Raw genomic sequence first — 19,303 nt, 5'->3', positions numbered from 1 at the left:
GAGATGAGAGAGAGAGATGAGAGAGATGAGAGAGAGAGAGAGAGATGAGAGAGAGATGAGAGAGAGAGATGAGAGAGGTGAGAGAGTGAGATGAGAGAGTGACATGAGAGAGATGAGACAGACAGACAGACAGAGATAGATCACAGCCTACTTTGATTGAACCACGTTGATGGATTCCTGGGCGACATTGGCAGCTTTTCCCTCTTCTAGACCGCCAATAACTTTGCAGCTTTCTTTCCATTTATTTCCTACAACACTTTTGGTTTCAGAGCGATTGATCAATCTCTATGATCTCACTCTGCGCTCCTCGGGGGACTCTTCTTGCAAATGGAAGAATATTATTCAAAAAATCTACATAGACTTTGTGGCCAAATCGTATAGATGGTAAATACAAAGTCATGCAGCGCTAAGGACCCCGGGGGCCCACTGACTGGTCCCCCCAACTCATCATGCATCGTGGTAGGAAACATGCTTTCCCATTGCGGAAATTACCAATTTTTCTTACAAGACGCCGAGGGGCGGGGCTTGGAGGTGAATCGTGAAGGAAGTATCATCGGCGAAGAGTTATAATGTAAATTCTCTACTTTCTATCCTGAAAATATTAGTAATTATTGGATGGTACATAGTAGCTTGACAGGCATGCCGGGGATATTGTAAATGTTTTTAGGAGGAGGGTTTGTTTCATGTTTGTCAGATTTAGGTTTGATTACGAAGTACAATAAAGTTGTGAAGATTTAAAAAAAAAAATAATTCTCTACTTTGCCCTGAACTGGTGAAGCACAAGCTCGGCTTTAAGCCGTAGATACAAACAAATTTCCCCCGCTCAGAGTTGTCAGAGTTCCGGCATCAAACCGTCCTCGGAGACCTCCTTCCTCCGCCGCAGTTTGTACGAGGGTTCTGATCACACCCCGTGCACCCCCCCCTTGTAAAATACAAAACACACAGCCCCAAAGGAGATCCATCACCCTGCAATGTCTAAAGATTAATCTGCTCCGACACCGCGCCGTATGTTGTGCTGGGAGGATGGCGGCCTCCTCAAGGTTCCTCCCTGCATACAAATCAATATATGTTTCATGATTTTTCCAGCCGGACTTTTTCTAGTCAGTACAAAAAGTACTTATTATTATATACACTGAGTGGGCAGATTATTATGACCCCCCCCCCCATCAGTACTTGGTTGGGCCGCCTGGTGACTCCACGAGATGATGAAAGGTGATGCGAGGAATCTGACACGGCACTGTCACCCTTCTGTTGTCTTGTACCAGTCTTGCCCCTCCCCCGTTCTGCCCTAACATTGACTAGTCGCTGACGGCCACAATTCGCACGCTCAGACCCAGATTTTCGGCTGACAGTCCGGTCTTTAAACACTTTAACAATGAGCCGCTCTTGAACATGTAACGCATTCTGCTGTTTTGCTGATACTCGCTCCATGGCTCCGAGCGCCAACAATCATCCCGCGTTCCAAGGCTGTTACATCGTGTTGTTTCCCCGAATCTTCAGAAATCGCTTCTACTGTCGTGGTAACCAACCCGCTTCCCTATTTATAATGGTCTGGCCCTCTAGCAACTTCAGCGCCAAATTATAGCTAATTTGCCTACAAACGTCAGGTGGTCATAATAATCCGGCCACTCGGTGTATATAATAATCCGGCCACTCAGTGTATATAATAATCCGGCCACTCAGTGTATATAATAATCCGGCCACTCAGTGTATATAATAATCCGGCCACTCAGTGTATATAATAATCCGGCCACTCAGTGTATATAATAATCCGGCCACTCAGTGTATATAATAATCCGGCCACTCAGTGTATATAATAATCCGGCCACTCAGTGTATATAATAATCCGGCCACTCAGTGTATATAATAATCCGGCCACTCAGTGTATATAATAATCCGGCCACTCAGTGTATATAATAATCCGGCCACTCAGTGTATATAATAATCCGGCCACTCAGTGTATATAATAATCCGGCCACTCAGTGTATATAATAATCCGGCCACTCAGTGTATATAATAATCCGGCCACTCAGTGTATAAGCTTTCAGAGTAAAGAAATATGAGAGCCGTCAGTGTAAAGGTGGCCATACACTTTACAACCATCGCAAGACCTTAGTCTTGTGATGGTTGTAAAGTAATTAAAAAAACGTACGAACTGCCCAACTTGGACAGGCAGATCGTACTTGTGATCATCGCAAGCCATCCCCCCTGAGGGGCGGGCTTTCGATGACCGCAATGCTGAACAGGGGGTTCGGCATTTGTCTCCCGAGCATGCCACAAACCAACCAAAAATCTTACGATTTTCAGCTGGTTTGTGGCATGCTCGGGAGACAAACGCTGAACATGCGCCTTAGACAAAAGACGTGCGACCGTACAGTAGAAACGGTCGCACGTCTTCATTCACACTGCGCGATTCTCGTACGAGAATCGTGCAGTGTATGGGCACCCTAAGTTTCCAGTTCCCTGGCGGTCATGCTCATCCAGTGACTTCATACAGCACGGACTTGGAACAAGCATGCACTTTGGGACTTCTCACTTCACTTGGGATTCTTTTTGTTCATTCTATATTGTGAAGAATGTGACAGGGGGAAGACACAAAGGGGGGCGGGGACACCCAAATCTTTCAGGTGGACAGGAACAGAGTCGGGAATTATGGCAAAGAGCAATTCAAGATACAGGAAGCCACAGGCTGAAGTAGCTCACGGGTACTAAAACATGAGTGGACCGACCCATTAAGACCACCCAAAATCACAAGTTCTTCCTACCTCATCTAAGACCCTACCCACTCTTTGGAAGGTATTTGATCAGACTAGAAATCGCTTAATTTGGACAAGCAAGTAACATTTTATGTCCATAAGGATGTGGACACCCCCCCAACACCACCCACCACCAAACTGCATTCTGGTGTTTCCAGTGAACTTTCCGATAATGCTACAACATACAAATACACTGTAGACAACTGTGCTTTTCAACCTTGTGGTACCAGTTTGGTAAAGAATCTTTCCTGTTCCGACATGACTGTCCCCTGTGTACAAACCCAGCTCCATAAAGACATGGTGTGACCAGCTTGGTGGAGGAACTCAAGTGTCCTGCACAGAGCCCTGACCTCAACCCTACTGAACACCTTTGGGATGAATTGGAATGCCAATTGTGAGCCGTGTCCTCATCCAACATCACTACCTGACCTCACAAATGGGTACAAATTGTGCTCTTCCCGCCTTGTGGTCACAGTTTGGTGAAGAACCTTTTCTGTTCCACCATGACTGTCCCCTGTGTACAAAGCCAGCTCCAGAAAGACATGGTGTCACCCGTTTGTGACATGGTGTGACCAGTTTGTGAAGGCCAGTCAAGTACCTCCACACCAGAGCCCTGACCTCAACTCTATGGAACATCGGAACACCTTATGGAATATAGGTGATCCATTGGAATTATTGAGTTAGTGTACAAAGCCAGCTCCATAAAGACATGGTGTGACCACTTTGGTGAAGGCCCTCTCTTATTCCAGCATGACTGTCCCCTGCGTACAAAGCCAGCTCCATAAAGACATGGTGTGACCAGTTTGGTGTGGAGGAACTTGAGTGTCCTGCACAGAGCCCTGACCTCAACCCTACTGAACACCTTTGGCATGAGTTGGAACGCCAGTTGTGAGCCAGGTCTTCTCATCCAACATCAGTACCTGACCTCACAACTCAGAGTTAAGTCTTTTCATCTATCATCAGTACTTGACCTGATCTGCTACTCATCATAATCTTGTGGAAAGCCTTCCAAGAAGAGTGGCGGCTGTTATAGCTGCAAAGAAGGTGGTGGTGGGTTTAAGGTTGGCAACATCCTAACAATGGCCATGGTTTTGGAATAAAATGTCTAACAAGGTCATATGGGTGTTAGACATTTCATTCCAAAACCATGGCCATTGTTAGGCTGTTGCCAACCTTAAACCCCCACCCACCACCACCTTCTTTGCAGCTATAACACAAGATTCCACAAGATTATGATGAGTAGCAGATCAGGTCAAGTATGGTCAGGTGTTCAGAAACGTTTGCTCATATACTGGATGTTGATTAATAATCTGTTGCATGCTTGGATATAATACATTATTGGATATACTGTCCACTTAGTGCTCTGTAGGGTCCTCCACTTTCCTTCCAGTATCTAAAAATACAGGTAACAAAAAAAAAAAAAATAGATAGATTGACTATCCTGGGTTCATACTGGCCCCAAGTGGGCACATCCATAAGACTACAATAGAACATCGCAGCACTAAACTGATGCAACTGGTTCAATGTTCTCCCTAAAGAGCAGAACAATCAGATATAATAAACGGCCCTCCTATGGAAGTGCCCAGCAGGGCCGACGTGCCTGATATTGAGCAGTTTTCTAATACAGGAGTGAAACCTCCAGACACCAAGTGATTCAGCACATCCTTATCGAACACCTTCTCCCGCTGCCACAGTTAGCTCATTACGGAGGTATCGAGGGAACATTTCCTAACAGGTAAAATCTGTTTTTGTTTTGAGGTGTTTTTTTTTGCATCTACTGGAAAAGGAAGAGAAGTCAACACAGAATGCTTAGAATGCTTTTCCCCCCATCTGATTTCAACTTTTAGGCTTAAAAAAGGAGTTCAACCTGCTGCTTTCTCTGATCTCTGCTCCTACCAGCATGCCGCTTGTAAGCGCATATGCATGCAGAGGACATGTATGGCTCCCAGTGCAGTCCCTCCGTCTCCCAGCTACAGTGCTGCTAGAGAAAAACCTCAAATTTGGACACCGGCTGTAATTTTTAAGGAGCACTGGCGACCCGGCACCTGGGATGTGTCCAGCCCTCTATTAATAAACACATGGCTGTATGATTTTTTATTTTTTTTGTCTTTCATATCTACTTGTAGTTCAGATTTGTTATAAAGAGGACACCACATGGCAGTCCCCTTCTTCACCTCATGCACGCGCGGGGCACATCGGCATCACTATCAATGCCCCCCACCACCTGTTGAGCTTCATAATGAAACCCATGACCTAGTACTAGTGAATAACGCTTCTGGTTTATGATGCTGGAGACCTGGAGTTGACTGCCACCACGGAGGCAAAGTGCATGGAGTATGTATGCATGTATGTGTCCTTCTACCCCCCAGCCCACAAAACATTCTGGAATCTTGGTTGCTTCCTACCTATGTAACGGTGACTACATGTATGCCGATTCTTGGGATTTTAGAGTGTAAGCTCTTCTGGCCACAGAGACTGAAAAGTTTAATGAACTCTGGCAGAAAACTTGTTACTGCTGCAAAAAGGAGGAACCTCCCCCCCCCCAGTAAAGTTCATCTCTGTAGTGAGGCTTTTATGTGCTCAGTACGATGGACAGACTCTCAGCGCCAAACAATGACTCAGCTCTTCCCCGTGAAGTGTCGGATGGACCAAAGTTGATATTATTGACAAAATACTCAGCGGCGCGATTACCTCCCACTCTCGCCATTACTTTGTTTTCTGCCAGGGCATTAAACATCTCTCCTATGTCCATAATGGAGGGGAAAGCAGTACAAATAGGAGACTCAGTAGCAAGAATAGACTCTGCAAAGAGCAGAGAGACTCTGCGTGGCATTTATTGAGTTATTGTTACTTTATAAAAGCCGTTCTTAAAAGGTAATGTTCAGAGGCTTTTGTACATAGTTTTCTTTATTATGTTCAGGACTAAAAATATATATATATTTCCTCTTTTATCATGTAACTGTGAGATATTGCATACAAATGACGCAGTCTTTTATCCTGCCAGCAGGTGGGGCTCTAGGCTCCATTGACATGTGAAGCATTGTATCATTCTTAGCTGTTTACTTAAAGGAGAACTTAAAGGAGAACTATGAGGTGAGTGATTTTCACGCATCCTCATAGTTTGAGCCGACGTGCGACAATGAAACTGTCACATGTCGGCTTAATAGATCGGGAAGTGAGGGAACACATACTGTCGCTCGTTTACTTCTCGATCCTGTCCCTGCAGAGAGCCGTGATTGTCAGTCATGGCTCCCTGCAAGGAATTCCCCCCCCTTCCCTGTCCGATCCGCCAGCGCTGAGTGGAGGGCGGGCACAGCTGGCTCTGCCTCTAGATAGGCAGAGCCAGCTGTCACTCACTCAGCTGGGTGGATCTCGACAGTCATGTCGGGATCCGTCCCTGCTGTGACGGTCTCAGTATATAGTGAGCTGTAACTCGCGATATACTGAGCTTTGGAGAAAAGAAATAGACACCGGCACTCCAATAGTAAATCGATTACGTCTATTTATTGACGTACATCAAAAGCAAAATAACACACTTAGTGCTAGTTTTTTTGCTTTTGATGTACGTCAATAAATAGACGTAATCGATTTACTATTGGAGTGTCGGTGTCTATTTCTTTTCTGCATTACTTTGACGGTGGCCATCCGTCGACTACTGAGCACCCAGGATACTTTGTTGGACGTGCGGTCAGGAGTGCAATGGGTACATGGACTGTATACTGAGCTTTGGGTCACGGGAGGACGCTAGTGTATGTCCTCCCGTGACCCTGAGGAGAACTATGGGGAAAAACACTGACCCCATAGTTCTCCTTTCATGCAGCCATGGCAGCAGTGGCCGAGATGGCTGAGATTTCAATCGGAGCTGCACTGCAAGCTTTGTTTTCTGCGCTCTATACCACCATAGTGGTGAAGGAATGTTAATTTGTAAAATAAAAATAAAAAAGATTATGAATCGGTAATAAAAAAAAAATAAGCAATGAACTTTTAAAGTGAACCCGTGCCCAGACTATGCGCCCTAAGTTATTTACATATTCTGAACAATTCAAAACAAGCTCCCATTCAACTCTGTGAACATCAGCTTTGCCCGCACACTTCTCTGCCATTCCAATAAGCTGCCGGGCATGAAAAGAACGCCTTGTGTAAGCTATGACTTTGGACTTCATGTGTGACCGCATTGATTGTCCCAGCATTGTCACAATGGGTACGTCACATGTTCCGCCACACCTACAAGTAACAGCAATTGCCATCAGCTCCGGGTGCTGAATGGAGTTAGATAACCGACAAATAACAATGGCAGAGAGCGGAGAAAAGAGGCTCACCAAAAGGGAGACTTCAATATAATTCTTACTCCAACACCATAAACCAGGAGCGGATCCCTGGAATGGATTCAGACTTCCTCATTAGCTTTCATGGACAGGAGGTTGGAGCACGCTGCAGGGTTCCGTCGCCAAGGGATGAAACAAGAGGTCCAGCTGCTCCACCGGCATCCCACCCTCACAGTACTGGAAGTAGCTCGGAGGTACTGGAACCCGAATCAGCTCGCTGTATACCACCAATACACCCTCAGGGAGGACATAACACTGAGATGTTCCAAATGATGACATTTTAAAGAGACAACGTCACCCAAATAGGAAAAAGATAAAACGTTGTCATCACTAAGCTAGTTCAGGTGGGCTGATTCTGACTCGCTGCAGCTTCTAATGCACATTGTGAGAGGCTCCCAGTGTGCAGTGACATCAGAGGAAGAGGAGCCGCTACCACTGTGCAAGACTGAAGGGAAGGACGGAGGTCAGATAGAAGACTGAAGGGGAGGACGGAGGTCAGATAGAAGACTGAAGGGGAGGACGGAGGTCAGATAGAAGACTGAAGGGAAGGACGGAGGTCAGGTTGAAGACTGAATGGAAGGACGGAGGTCACATATAAGACTGAAGGGAAGGACGGAGGTCATATATAAGACTGAAGGGAAGGACGGAGGTCACATATAACACTGAAGGGAAGGACGGAGGTCATATATAAGACTGAAGGGAAGGACGGAGGTCACATATAAGACTGAGGGAAGGACGGAGGTCATATATAAGACTGAAGGGAAGGACGGAGGTCAGATAGAAGACTGAAGGGAAGGACGGAGGTCACATATAAGACTGAAGGGAGGACGGAGGTCACATATAAGACTGAATGGAAGGACGGAGGTCACATATAAGACTGAATGGAAGGACGGAGGTCAGATATAAGACTGAATGGAAGGACGGAGGTCAGATATAAGACTGAAGGGAAGGACGGAGGTCATATATAAGACTGAAGGGAAGGACGGAGGTCAGATAGAAGACTGAAGGGAAGGACGGAGGTCACATATAAGACTGAAGGGAAGGACGGAGGTCAGATAGAAGACTGAAGGGAAGGACGGAGGTCACTTATAATAGATCTGTAAAGCCACATCCTCCCTGCTTTTAGTATCCATCTACTGACGCTCGATCTGCCAGTGGGGCCCCCAGGGCCCTCCCTAGTATCCCCATTGGTTATATCTAGGTGATGAATCTCCCTGGGACCCCAGTTAATAAACATCTTGTTGAGATCGGCTGCCGAGCCTTCAGGAAAATAAATCACGAGAAGAATTGATCTTTGAGAGAACAAGCCCAGAGCGGCAGAAACCATCAGCGGTAACACGGCAGAAACCATCAGCGTGACTTGATGGACTAATGTCTTTATTCAACCTCAAATACTATGTAACACTGAGCTGACCCCGTGCAATCCAACACACCGGAAATTCAGTTTATAAGCCGCTCACAATGTACATATTGATGTTTCCACATCGCAGGAGAGGGTCAGACCAATCACGGCTCATTGGAGAGTTTCCACATAGATCCGAAAAACAAGAGAATGGAAAAGGAGAGAAGAGTTATTTCCACACTGTACAGCAGCCGAACCTTTTAAAGGGGAATTACGGTCAAAGTTTTGTATTCAAAAGGCAAGTTAAAGGAGAACTATGAGGGGGGGGTGGACGGGGGAGGGGGCGGGTACAGCTGGCTCTGCCTCTAGATAGGCAGAGCCAGCTGTCACTCACGCAGCTGGGCCGATCTCGACATCGATGTCAGGATCCACTCCGGCTGCGACGTCTCAGTATACCGCGAGCTGTAGCTCCCTATATACTGAGCTTAGGGTGACGGGAGGGCGCTAGTTTGTGTCCTCCCGTTACCCAAAGGAGAACTATGGGGAAAAGCCCTGACCCCATAGTTCTCCTTTAATCAATAAACACTTTGATATAAAGTACAAAGCTAGATGACCATCATCACTAGGATCTGCTAACCCTAAACTCTAAAGACCAGATTATCCATCATGATCAGAGAGGCAGGAGCCGATGACCACAACCAGGCCTCTGTATACCGTGCCTTCACTACAGGTTGGCCTCCTTAAAGGAGATCTCGATTTCTTTAGATATGTATATCATGAACTTGGACCAGCCTACCACACATCTACCAGATATCTAATTTAAGGCTAAGCAAGGCCCACCCACCGGCAGGCCTTCCCAGTAAAAGCACCCCAGTGGCCATTGAGGGAGTCCTCATGAAAGTCTATCTAAAGGCCAAACCTTTTGGTTTTGGATTGAGCGGGCAAGGCTGAGACCCTCAGACTGGTTTTTGTTCTGTCTTAGTCACCACTGAGGACATTCACCCGCTCTATTTGTCCTGCTCACCACTGCCACCAGGACACCCATTGATGAGACATCCAAAGTGCTATGACAACCAACAAAAAGGAGAAACCCCCCCCCCAATTTGGGAGATTTCCTCTAACTTCATTTTGCGTCATTTGAACAGGAAGTGAAGGAACCAATGGTATACAGATGGTAGACCTTCCCTACTCTACCCAACACCACAGACACTTGAGTCTATACAGTGGGGGGGGGGGGTTGTATGGGATTCCCCTTTAAAATTAAGAGCTGTGATCCAATGTGACCCCTAGTACAGTGTGGAGAAACTGCAAACATTCCCGAAGCAGTAAAGAAAGTTCATATTAATTCCCATCAACATGGCCGATGACAAATTCCTGTCGTTATTCCACCATCAGTCACCAGCCCCCCGGACGTCCCCCGTCCTCCCAGCCGGCTCGGTGAGTCAGCCTCATCTGAGCGAGAAGTGCAAACACTGAACAGATTGGCGCTGACATCACAGCCTTTCCAGAGCCACTTAGAAAACAATTATTTAAAGGGCAAGGCGGCTGGAAGCGACAGGCGATGGACCAGGTGACTGGCATCTGACCCAGCCCAGCCATCGGGGTGGTCATGCGTGGCATATGACAACAAAGGATGCTTGCCTTTGTGGGAGACGCCTCTACCTATGCGGATACTGAGCTCTCGCTCGCCGTACACCGATCCCTCATCTTTCTCCTTCGGGGGCTTGGAGTCGTGCGCCGCCATGGACAACGGGTCGTCGCTCATACCCTGGAAGACAGGAAGTAACGGCATGGCCATCAATGGAGAGGAGAGGAAAATAAAACACATTCAACATACACTATATTAACAAAAGTATTGGGCCCCTCCCCCTCCAAATCATTGGATTCAGGTGTTCTGTGACATCTCCTGGCTACTAAATATTCTGCGGTCACGTTACTAGTATTATAACAAAGTGGAAGCAACTGGGAACAACAGCAACTCAGCCAGGAAGTGGCCGGCCACTTCACATGACAGAGCGTGGTAAGCGCATGCTGAAGCGCACAGTGCGCAGAAGTCGCCAACTGTCTGCAGAGTCAATAGCTACAGACCTCCAAACTCCATGCGGCTTCCCCCACATCACACCACACATCTCCCCCACACAGCATCCCCCACACAGCATCCCCCACACAGCACCCCACCCCACAGGACTGTTCCAAATTGCTACGCAGAGCTTTGCTTTGACGCACAAATTCCTGCAAACGGACAAGCACGGTAACACGTGTGGAAATATACGGCTTGGATTTCGCTGAAGAATTACCTTTCTGAATCCCATGTACACCCGCTAATGTATTCCGTAGTGTAAAGCTTTATTTGTATGCGGACGGTAACGCGGAGCGGTGCGAGGAGGAGGGAGCGGAGGTTTCGGGATAAGGCGGGATGAGTGTGAATTGGAGGAGGCCGTATCTCAGATCCCATCACCCGATAGCCGGCTCTTCCACTATAATGTATTTGCACCGAGTCCGCTCGCAGAATGGCACTTAATACGGCGACAATGTTATGTTCCAGGTTATGGTCGGCGCGCCGCTTAGAACAGCATCCCAGTAATGACTCCGTAGTGTCATATATGATACATCAACGGCAGCAACGGGCTACAGCAGATTAGAAGTTCATTTATTCATCCACGGCGGTGTGCCGGAGCCGTGCCGGCGTTGCAGAGGAAGAGGCCGCTATTGCTCCTTATGATGACATTTACTTTTTTTTTGTTACAATGTATTATTTAACGGCCAATGGAAACTCTTGTAGACTTCAACACATTGTATACAATTGTTATGTATGGTGTGTCCTCCCCTGGATAGCAAGGTTTAATGAGGTCAGATATAAGGCTGAAGGGAACGCTTGTTGAACGACCCATTCCAAAATCATTGCCATTATAACAGAGTTGCCCTTTCCTTTGTAGCTATCACCTCCCCACTTTTCTGGGAAGGCTGCCACAAGATTTGGGGAATTTGTGCCCATTTGTAAGGTCAGGTACTGATATTGGAAGAGAAGGCCCGGCTCACAATAATTCAGTCCTTAAAGGAGAACTATGGGGTTAGCGTTTTCCCCATAGTTCTCCTAAGGGTAACGGGAGGACACAAACTAGCGTCCTCCCGTCACCCTAGGCTCAGTATATAGGGAGCTGCTGCTCGCGGTATACTGAGACACCGCAGCCGGAGCGGATCCCGACAATACTGTCTGGATCCGCCCAGCTGCGTGAGTGACAGCTGGCTCCGCCTATCTAGAGGTAGAGCCAGCTGTACCCGCCCCCTCCCCCGTCTGTTCCGCCAGTCAGCGCTGGCGGATCGGAGCGGGGAATCCAGCCCCTCCCCCTGTCACGGCAGAGAGCCGTGACAGGATCGAGAGGTGAGCGAACGCCGGTATGTGTTCGCTCACCTCCCGATCTACTGAGCCGACCTGTGACAGTCTCATTGAGGTGAAAAGCACTCCGCTCATAGTTCTCCTTTAAGGGCCCACTGGATGGGTTCATGGCAAATATTATAGGCTAGCATTCCCCATTTCTTTATACAACCGCTATTTCCCCAACAGCCCCAGACTCCAGGAGCATTGCCTATAATGCATAAGAAATGGTCCCAGTCAGGGGCGTAACTAGAAATCACAGGGCCCCATAGCAAAATTTTGTATGGGGCCCTGTGATTTCTAGTTACACCCCTTGCAGAGCCCACCTGAGATCCCACACAGCCCACCTGAGAGTGACCCTGCAGAGCCCACCATAGACCATCTATGGTGGGCTCTGCAGGGTCTCAGGTAGGCTGGTCAAACCCTCTTACCTGGCAGCCCTCCGCCACCTGTCGCTCTCTGCCTCCTCCTCCGTTGCTGGGCCCCACCTCCTCCATGGCCGGGCCCCGCCTCCTCCTTCGCTGCCGACACTGGGCCCAGTCTCCTCCGCAGCTGCTGGCTGTCACTGACTCAGCACCGGCTGTGAGGAGGAACAGGTTGTCAGCGTTCCTCCTCACAGCCACCAGTGACAGCCACCAGCCTGAGATGTCATAGCGACCAAGGCGGCACGCACAGCATCAGGGGGATGTCCTAGCAGGGTCCCCCCCTGTGCCCCAATGCGGCCGTCTGGGTCGCTATGGGAATTGTTCCGCCACTGGTGCCAGCGTAGCAGGATCTTCTCTTTTCAACTCCACCTGAGGACAGCACTGTATAGCCTAACAGTGCACTGATTGGCCTGATGAGTCCTGGTAGGCAGAGGATTAAGAGAAGCAAATATAAAAGGCCTATTAGGCACTTATATTGGCAACATCTGAAACACACTAACTAATGAGTTTTAAATTTTCAGGATTTCATATAAAATATGCCCAAGGGTGGCTACAAAAAACTCCTATCTACGGTCTGGATGCTGCACAACCATAAGCACTCAACGGCTGCGGTGGAGATCGTTAAAAAGGTACAACTGCCGGATCAGAAAATGTTAGTCCCGGATGCAAGTACACGCAAGCTGCGGCCATTACTCCCAACGAGAAAAGAATCTCTGCTTCTTTGATCTCTCTGCTCCTGGCTTTCACATGCCAAGATGGAACAAGTCCTGGTTCCCCCGCTCCCTCACCACTACCAAAGTCAACGTGGTTGTCCACTTGACCAAACACCTTCATAAAGGGTTGGCAGCAGTGCGCTAAGTGCTGTGTGCCGCCTGCGTCTGTGGGCACCGAAAGCGGCCGATTGCGAGCCATAGATCTCTCTAGCGCACTGGAGACAAGAATGAAAAGGGCTGCCTACAGGGATACTCAATATGACACAAAGCCAAACCTAAACAAAGTCCGCTGGTTACAAGCGTGGCACCCGCAGACGTGACCTTTCCGTGAAAGCCATTGTCATAGGCAGAGCTCTGAAGTGTGCTTTGTGTAGACGATCTTCAGCTGGAAATGCCAAGGCTGCTATATTCTCCTTTGTATCTATTGTCGCCAGCTGAAGATAAACGGCTTCGCTGGCGGCTGGAGAGCCTAGCAGCCCGGGTTCTGTCAGGTGGACGACGCAGTCTGCCGCCTAAACCAGAACGGAGACGGTTCCAGATGTAGAATGATTGCAAACCTCCAAATAAACTTTTACAAAGTATTTTAAATAAAGAAAAAGATGAAGATAAAGCTGAACTCCAAATAGTTGAATACCAGGGATGCACCGATACCACTTTTTTAAGACCGAGTACCGATACTTTTGATCAAGTACTCGCAGATACCAATTACGATACTTTTTCTTAAAGGGACAGGTCACATTTTTTCTAAAGCAATACAAACTAATGCTTTAAGGTCACTTTCTTAATATTATGATTCATGAGATGACGAGGGAGCCTGACGCCGGCTTCCCGGCCAATCAGAATGCCGGGCGCTGCGTCATTACACGCTACCCAGCTTCCTGATTGGCCGGGAAGTCGGCTCCATGCTCTCTCATCACAAGTGACAAGAGAGCATGGAGCCGTTTCCTGGCCAATCAGGAAACCGGGCAGCGTGTAATGATGCGCTGCCCGGCTTTCTGATACAGGAAGTACTCGTGCTAGGTATCGGAGCATTTGGGCGAGTACGAGTACTCACCCAAATACTCGGTATCGGCACCGATACTAGTATCGGTATCGGTGCATCCCTACTGAATATATATACAGTGAGGAACATAATAATCTGATCCCCTGCAGATTACAAAGAAATTAAAGGTCTATCATTGTTATCATGGGTGTATTTTAAATGATAGGACAGAATATCAACCAACAATCCAGAGAAGTCACATGATACAAATGTTATAAATCGAGTTGCAGTTCAGGGAGTAAAAGAAGTATTTGATCTCCAAGCAGAACATGACTTACTCGGTGGAGAAACCCTTGTTGGGGAGCACAGAGGGGAGACGTTTCCTGGGGGAACCCTTGTTGGGGAGCGCAGAGGTGAGACGTTTCCTGGGGAGCACAGAGGTGAGACGTTTCCTGGGGGAACCCTTGTTGGGGAGCACAGAGGGGAGACATTTCCTGGGGGAACCCTCGTTGGGGAGCACAGAGGTGAGACGTTTCCTGGGGGAACCCTCGTTGGGGAGCACAGAGGTGAGACGTTTCCTGGGGGAACCCTTGTTGGGGAGCACAGAGGGGAGACGTTTCCTGGGGAAACCCTTGTTGGGGAGCACAGGGGGAAGAGGTTTCCTGGGGGAACCCTTGTTAGGGAGCACAGAGGTGAGACGTTTCCTGGGGGAACCCTTGTTGGGGAGCACAGAGGTGAGACGTTTCCTGGGGGAACCATTGTTGGGGAGCACAGAGGGGAGACGTTTCATGGGGTTGGTTGCCAGGTTTGCACACATCTCAGGAGGGATTTTGGTCCCTTTACAGATCTTCTCTAAATCCTTCAGGTTTCTTGGCTGTTGCTCGGCAACTCGAAGTTTCAGCTCCTCCCATAAATGTTCTATATGATGAAGGTCTGGAGACTGATAAGGCCACTCCATGACCTTAATGTGCTGCTTCTTCTGGAGCCGCTGCTTTGTTGCCTTGGCGGTATGTTTTGGGTCATTGTCATGCTGAAAGACCAGCCACGACCCATCTTTAGTGTTCTGGCTGAGGGAAGGAGGTTCTCATCCAAGATTTTACAACACATGGCCCCGTTCATTGGCCCCTCAATGCAGCAAAGTCGGCCTGTACCTTTAGCAGAGAAACAGCCCCATAGCATAATGTTTCCCCCTACGGGCTGGACTGTAGGGACGGTGTTTTTAGGGTCACGGTCAGCATTTTTCTTCCTCCAAACACGACGAATCGGGTTAATGCCAAAGAGCTCAATTTTGGTCCTCATCTGGCCGCAGCACTTTCTCCCAATCCTTCTCTGGATCATTTAGATGTTCATTGGCAGACTTCAGACGGGCCTGTACATGGGCCTTCCTGAGGAGGGGGGACGGGCCTGTACATGGACCTTTTTGAGGAGGTGGATCTTGCGAACGACGCAGGATCTCAATCCATGGCGGCGTATTGTGTTACCAATTTGTTTGTTTGACGACTGTGGTCCCAACTGCCTTGAGATCATTCACAAGCTCCTCCCCCCGTGTAGTTCTGGGCTGATCCCTCACTTTTCTTATGATCATCATTACCCCATGAGGCGAAATCTTGCATGGAGCTCCAGACCGAGGGCCATTGATGGTTATTTTGTATTCCTTCCAGTTGCCAATAATCGCTCCAACAGTTGTTTCCTTCTCACCGAGCTTCTTGCCATAAGTTTTGTAGCCCATTCCAGCCTCGTGCAGGTCTACAATCTTGTCCCCGACGTCCTCGGACAGCTCTTTGGTCTTGCCCATGGTGGTGAGGAGAGAGATTCTGTGGACAGGTGTCTTTTATATGCATAATGAGTTGTCGTTAGGAGCGCCTTCTTAAAGTGACAGGACTCATCTGTGTACCACATGGCCAGTCTGTGGGAGGAGCCAGAATTATTGTTGGTTGGTAGGGGATCAAACACTTATTTTACTCGCTGAACTGCAACTCAATTTATAACATTTGTTTCATGGTTCAACAGCAGCAGGTTGCCTTCCGGTGTAGTGTATTGGAAGGCGGGCAGCAATGTAGTCACAGTGCCGCCATGTACTCTTCAGCATCCAATTCTGTATATACCAGGCCTGAGGACATCATGGCTCTACAGCAGCAGGGTGCATCTCTGGCAGAGTGTGTTGGAAGGTGGGCTGGATTGAAGTCTCCTGGTGCCGTGTTCAACTTGGCATCCGTGCCTGTGTGAACTAGGCCTGAAGACGCCACGGCTTTACAGCAGCTGGGGCCATATACTCCTTAATTCTACATTACGCAAGATACACCGGCGCCATGTACCCTTCAACATCCAATCCTGTGTATACCAGGCATGAAGACACAAGTGGTTCTACAGCAGCAGGGCTCGTTCCCTGGTAGGGTGTTGGAAGGCGGGCTGCAATGTATTCACAGTGGCACCATGTACCCTTCAGCATCCAATCCTGTACACTGAGTGGCCAGATTATTATGACCCTCCCCCCCCATCAGTACTTCATTGGGCCGCCTGGTGACTCCACGAGATGATGAAAGGTGATGCGAGGAATCTGACACGGCACTGTTACCCTTCTGTTGTCTTGTACCAGTCTTGCCCCTCCCCCGTTCTGCCCTAACATTGACTAGTCGCTGACGGCCACAATTCGCACGTTCACACCCAGATTTTCGGCTGACAGTCCGGTCTTTAAACACTTTAACAATGAGCCGCTCCTGAACATGTAACGCATTCTGCTGTTTTGCTGATACTCGCTCCATGGCTCCGAGCGCCAACAATCATCCCGCGTTCCAAGGCTGTTACATCGCGTTGTTTCCCCGAATCTTCCCAATCACTTCTACTGTCGTGGTAACCAACCCGCTTCCCTATTTATAATGGTCCGGCCCTCTAGCAACTTCAGCGCCAAATTATAGCTAATTTGCCTACAAACGTCAGGTGGTCATAATAATCCGGCCACTCGGTGTATATAATAATCCGGCCACTCGGTGTATATACCAGGCCCGAGGACTCTTTGGCTCTTCAGCAGCTGAAGCTAAATTATGTAAGAAACGCCGGAAATTAAATATACGTCTATCCCCCAAAGTCTTATACCTGTCCACGATCCTGAGAGATTCATGCCGCGGAGCCCAAGGGGAGTCACTGCATCCGCTCCCAGCCGGTACCTCTTTGGCTCTGAAAACTCAATGTATTCCTTCGGATTGTTGTATTAGATGACCCGTCCATAGGAACGAATGGGACCGGGCAGATTTGGCAGAGGTGTCTGTGTAGCTCCCCGTGGCCCTCAGAAGGGTATACACGGGAGTATACCCCGTTTCCCCGAAAATAAGACCTAGTTGTGACCATTCCCAGGGCCCGGTGGCGGCATAAGGGGGGAAACTTGAAGAGCAGCAGGAGAGAATCGGCGGTGCCAACGAAGCCGGCGCTGGAGGAAGCGAGGCGGCAGCGGAGGGATCAGAGCCGCATAAGCCGACGCCTCCTCTATAGCCCCGCCTCCTGTCACAGGCGCAGTGATACCAAATGCGCTCCGCCTGTGAGGAATCCATAGTGAAAGCGCGCTTCGCTCATTCTGGCCAGCGATTGGTTACCAAATTGATCTTGGAAAGTTACGGCGCCCCCGATTGCCCTGATCACCCCATTCTTAACTTTGCCATTTTGGATTATTTAATTTGGATTTGCATTAATTTTGGATTGTTGTACATGAAAAAAAAAAAATAAGACCTCCCCCGAAAATAAGACCCAGTGTGTTTTTTTGAGACAAAAAAAATATAAGACAGTGTCTTGGGGAGTATAGAGCGGGCGGGTAACCTGAAGGAGAACTATAGCACAGTGTAGTTATCTAGAGATATTAGACTTCCTGACGATGAGAAAAATGCAGCAACTCATTAACATTTAGAAATCATCCGACGTGCGTGCGACGAGCAGACCGAGGCGACCGAACTGTCAGCGTTGAATACAACTGGTCCAAACAGCGAGTCACGGCCGGCTCCGGGCGGCGAACCTTATCTGATAGAGAGGCGCGCCACACAAGTGGAAGAAGTAACGCGCCGCATACTTTGCCATTAACGGTTTCTTTGTATCTTTACATCTTTATAAACATTTTCAGCCAAAGTGTTTTTTTTTGGAAAAGGATACAATTCCGCTGCTATTAAATGCTGTGAAATTGTTTCCATCCTTTAAAAGCGCCTTCGAAAAGCAAACGCTGAAATACTCGTAGACGCGGCTTACGGTCTCAAGTATTAGACAAAAAAATAATAAAAGGCCACTTAAAGGAAAGCTCCGCAGTAATAATGGCCACTTAAAAGGAAAGCTCCACCTTTATCTATTGACTTCTACAGCGCCAACTGGTCCCTGCCTTCAACAAGCTACCCACATTGGGAGCCGCTTGCATGGAAGACCGTTTCATTTTTTGGGGGGATGTTTTTTAGGTTGTTGGACTTGCCATAAAAATGCGCGTTTCTGAGAAAAGTGGAAGTGAATAAGACGTCGTCCATGACGGAGTAAATTGTGTCTGGACAGACAAACTTCTGTCTGAAACGTATACCTGAGAGACAATGGATCTCCTGGTCAGATGATCATGAAGAACCCCTAAACTAAAGGGGAGGCCTTGGGAAAGGCCAATCAAAAGAAACCAGGGGGTTGCCAGAACAGTGTCAAAGGGGCCCAAAGTAGCTTTTTAATCATAAAACATCAACAGGTTAAAATTCATCCTACGTGTTTTGGGGGTCCAAAAAAATCCCCCTTCATCAGAGCTTCTACATTGTATCCCTTCAGGATTATTTGGACTCAAAGAATGCGAAAAACATTCACAGATGTCACATCAGACTTGTATATCGAATATTTTTTACAAAAAAATTGGGGTATTATATTGTGTTTGTGTGAGCTAAAATTCATTTTAATGTCACATATTCCACCGCCGAAAAAGTGGGCGTGATGACGTTAAATTGTGTGACCACGTCTCCGGTCACACATTCTAACGCAGTCACAAACTTTGATCTACAGCCGAGTGATGATGAAGGGGTTCCTGTGTGTCCCCGAAACGTCGCACTAAGTGTGTTATTTTGCTTTTTATGTACGTCAATAAATAGACGTAATCGATTTATTATTGGAGTGTCGGTGTCTATTTCTTTTCTGCATTACTTTGACGGTGGCCATCCGTCGACTACTGAGCACCCAGGATACTTTGTTGGACGTGCGGTCAGGAGTGCAATGGGTACATGGACTGTAATCTGATATACAAATAAGATACATTGTTTCTCAGAGTTCGGGACTCGGAGAGATTTTTAAGGTTTCATTTCAGAATTTAGTGTCACTTAAGAGGATAACGTCTGTTTTTCCTACTCTCCCCCTCCCCCCCCCCCCCCCCCCTCCTTCGTCCTCTCCCA

The 19,303-nt window shown here is 48.0% G+C and overlaps 1 protein-coding gene across 1 annotated transcript in view; it reads right to left on the bottom strand.

The window, feature by feature from the left end:
• The window catches only part of SLC39A11 (solute carrier family 39 member 11), a 204,503-nt gene that overhangs the window by 120,229 nt on the left and 64,971 nt on the right, over window positions 1-19,303 (bottom strand). The window contains exon 5 of the mRNA XM_018570330.1: window positions 10,086-10,191. Within this exon, the coding sequence (XP_018425832.1) occupies window positions 10,086-10,191 (106 nt within the window). The remainder of the gene's footprint in view (window positions 1-10,085; window positions 10,192-19,303) is intronic.

This window comes from Nanorana parkeri, unplaced genomic scaffold (genome assembly GCF_000935625.1).
Source record: "Nanorana parkeri isolate BGI_ZX_2015 unplaced genomic scaffold, ASM93562v1 scaffold1507, whole genome shotgun sequence".
Classification (NCBI taxonomy): Eukaryota; Metazoa; Chordata; class Amphibia; order Anura; family Dicroglossidae; genus Nanorana; species Nanorana parkeri.
The sequence above is the reverse complement of the archived record's forward strand: the minus strand, read 5'-3'. Positions and strand labels throughout refer to the sequence as shown.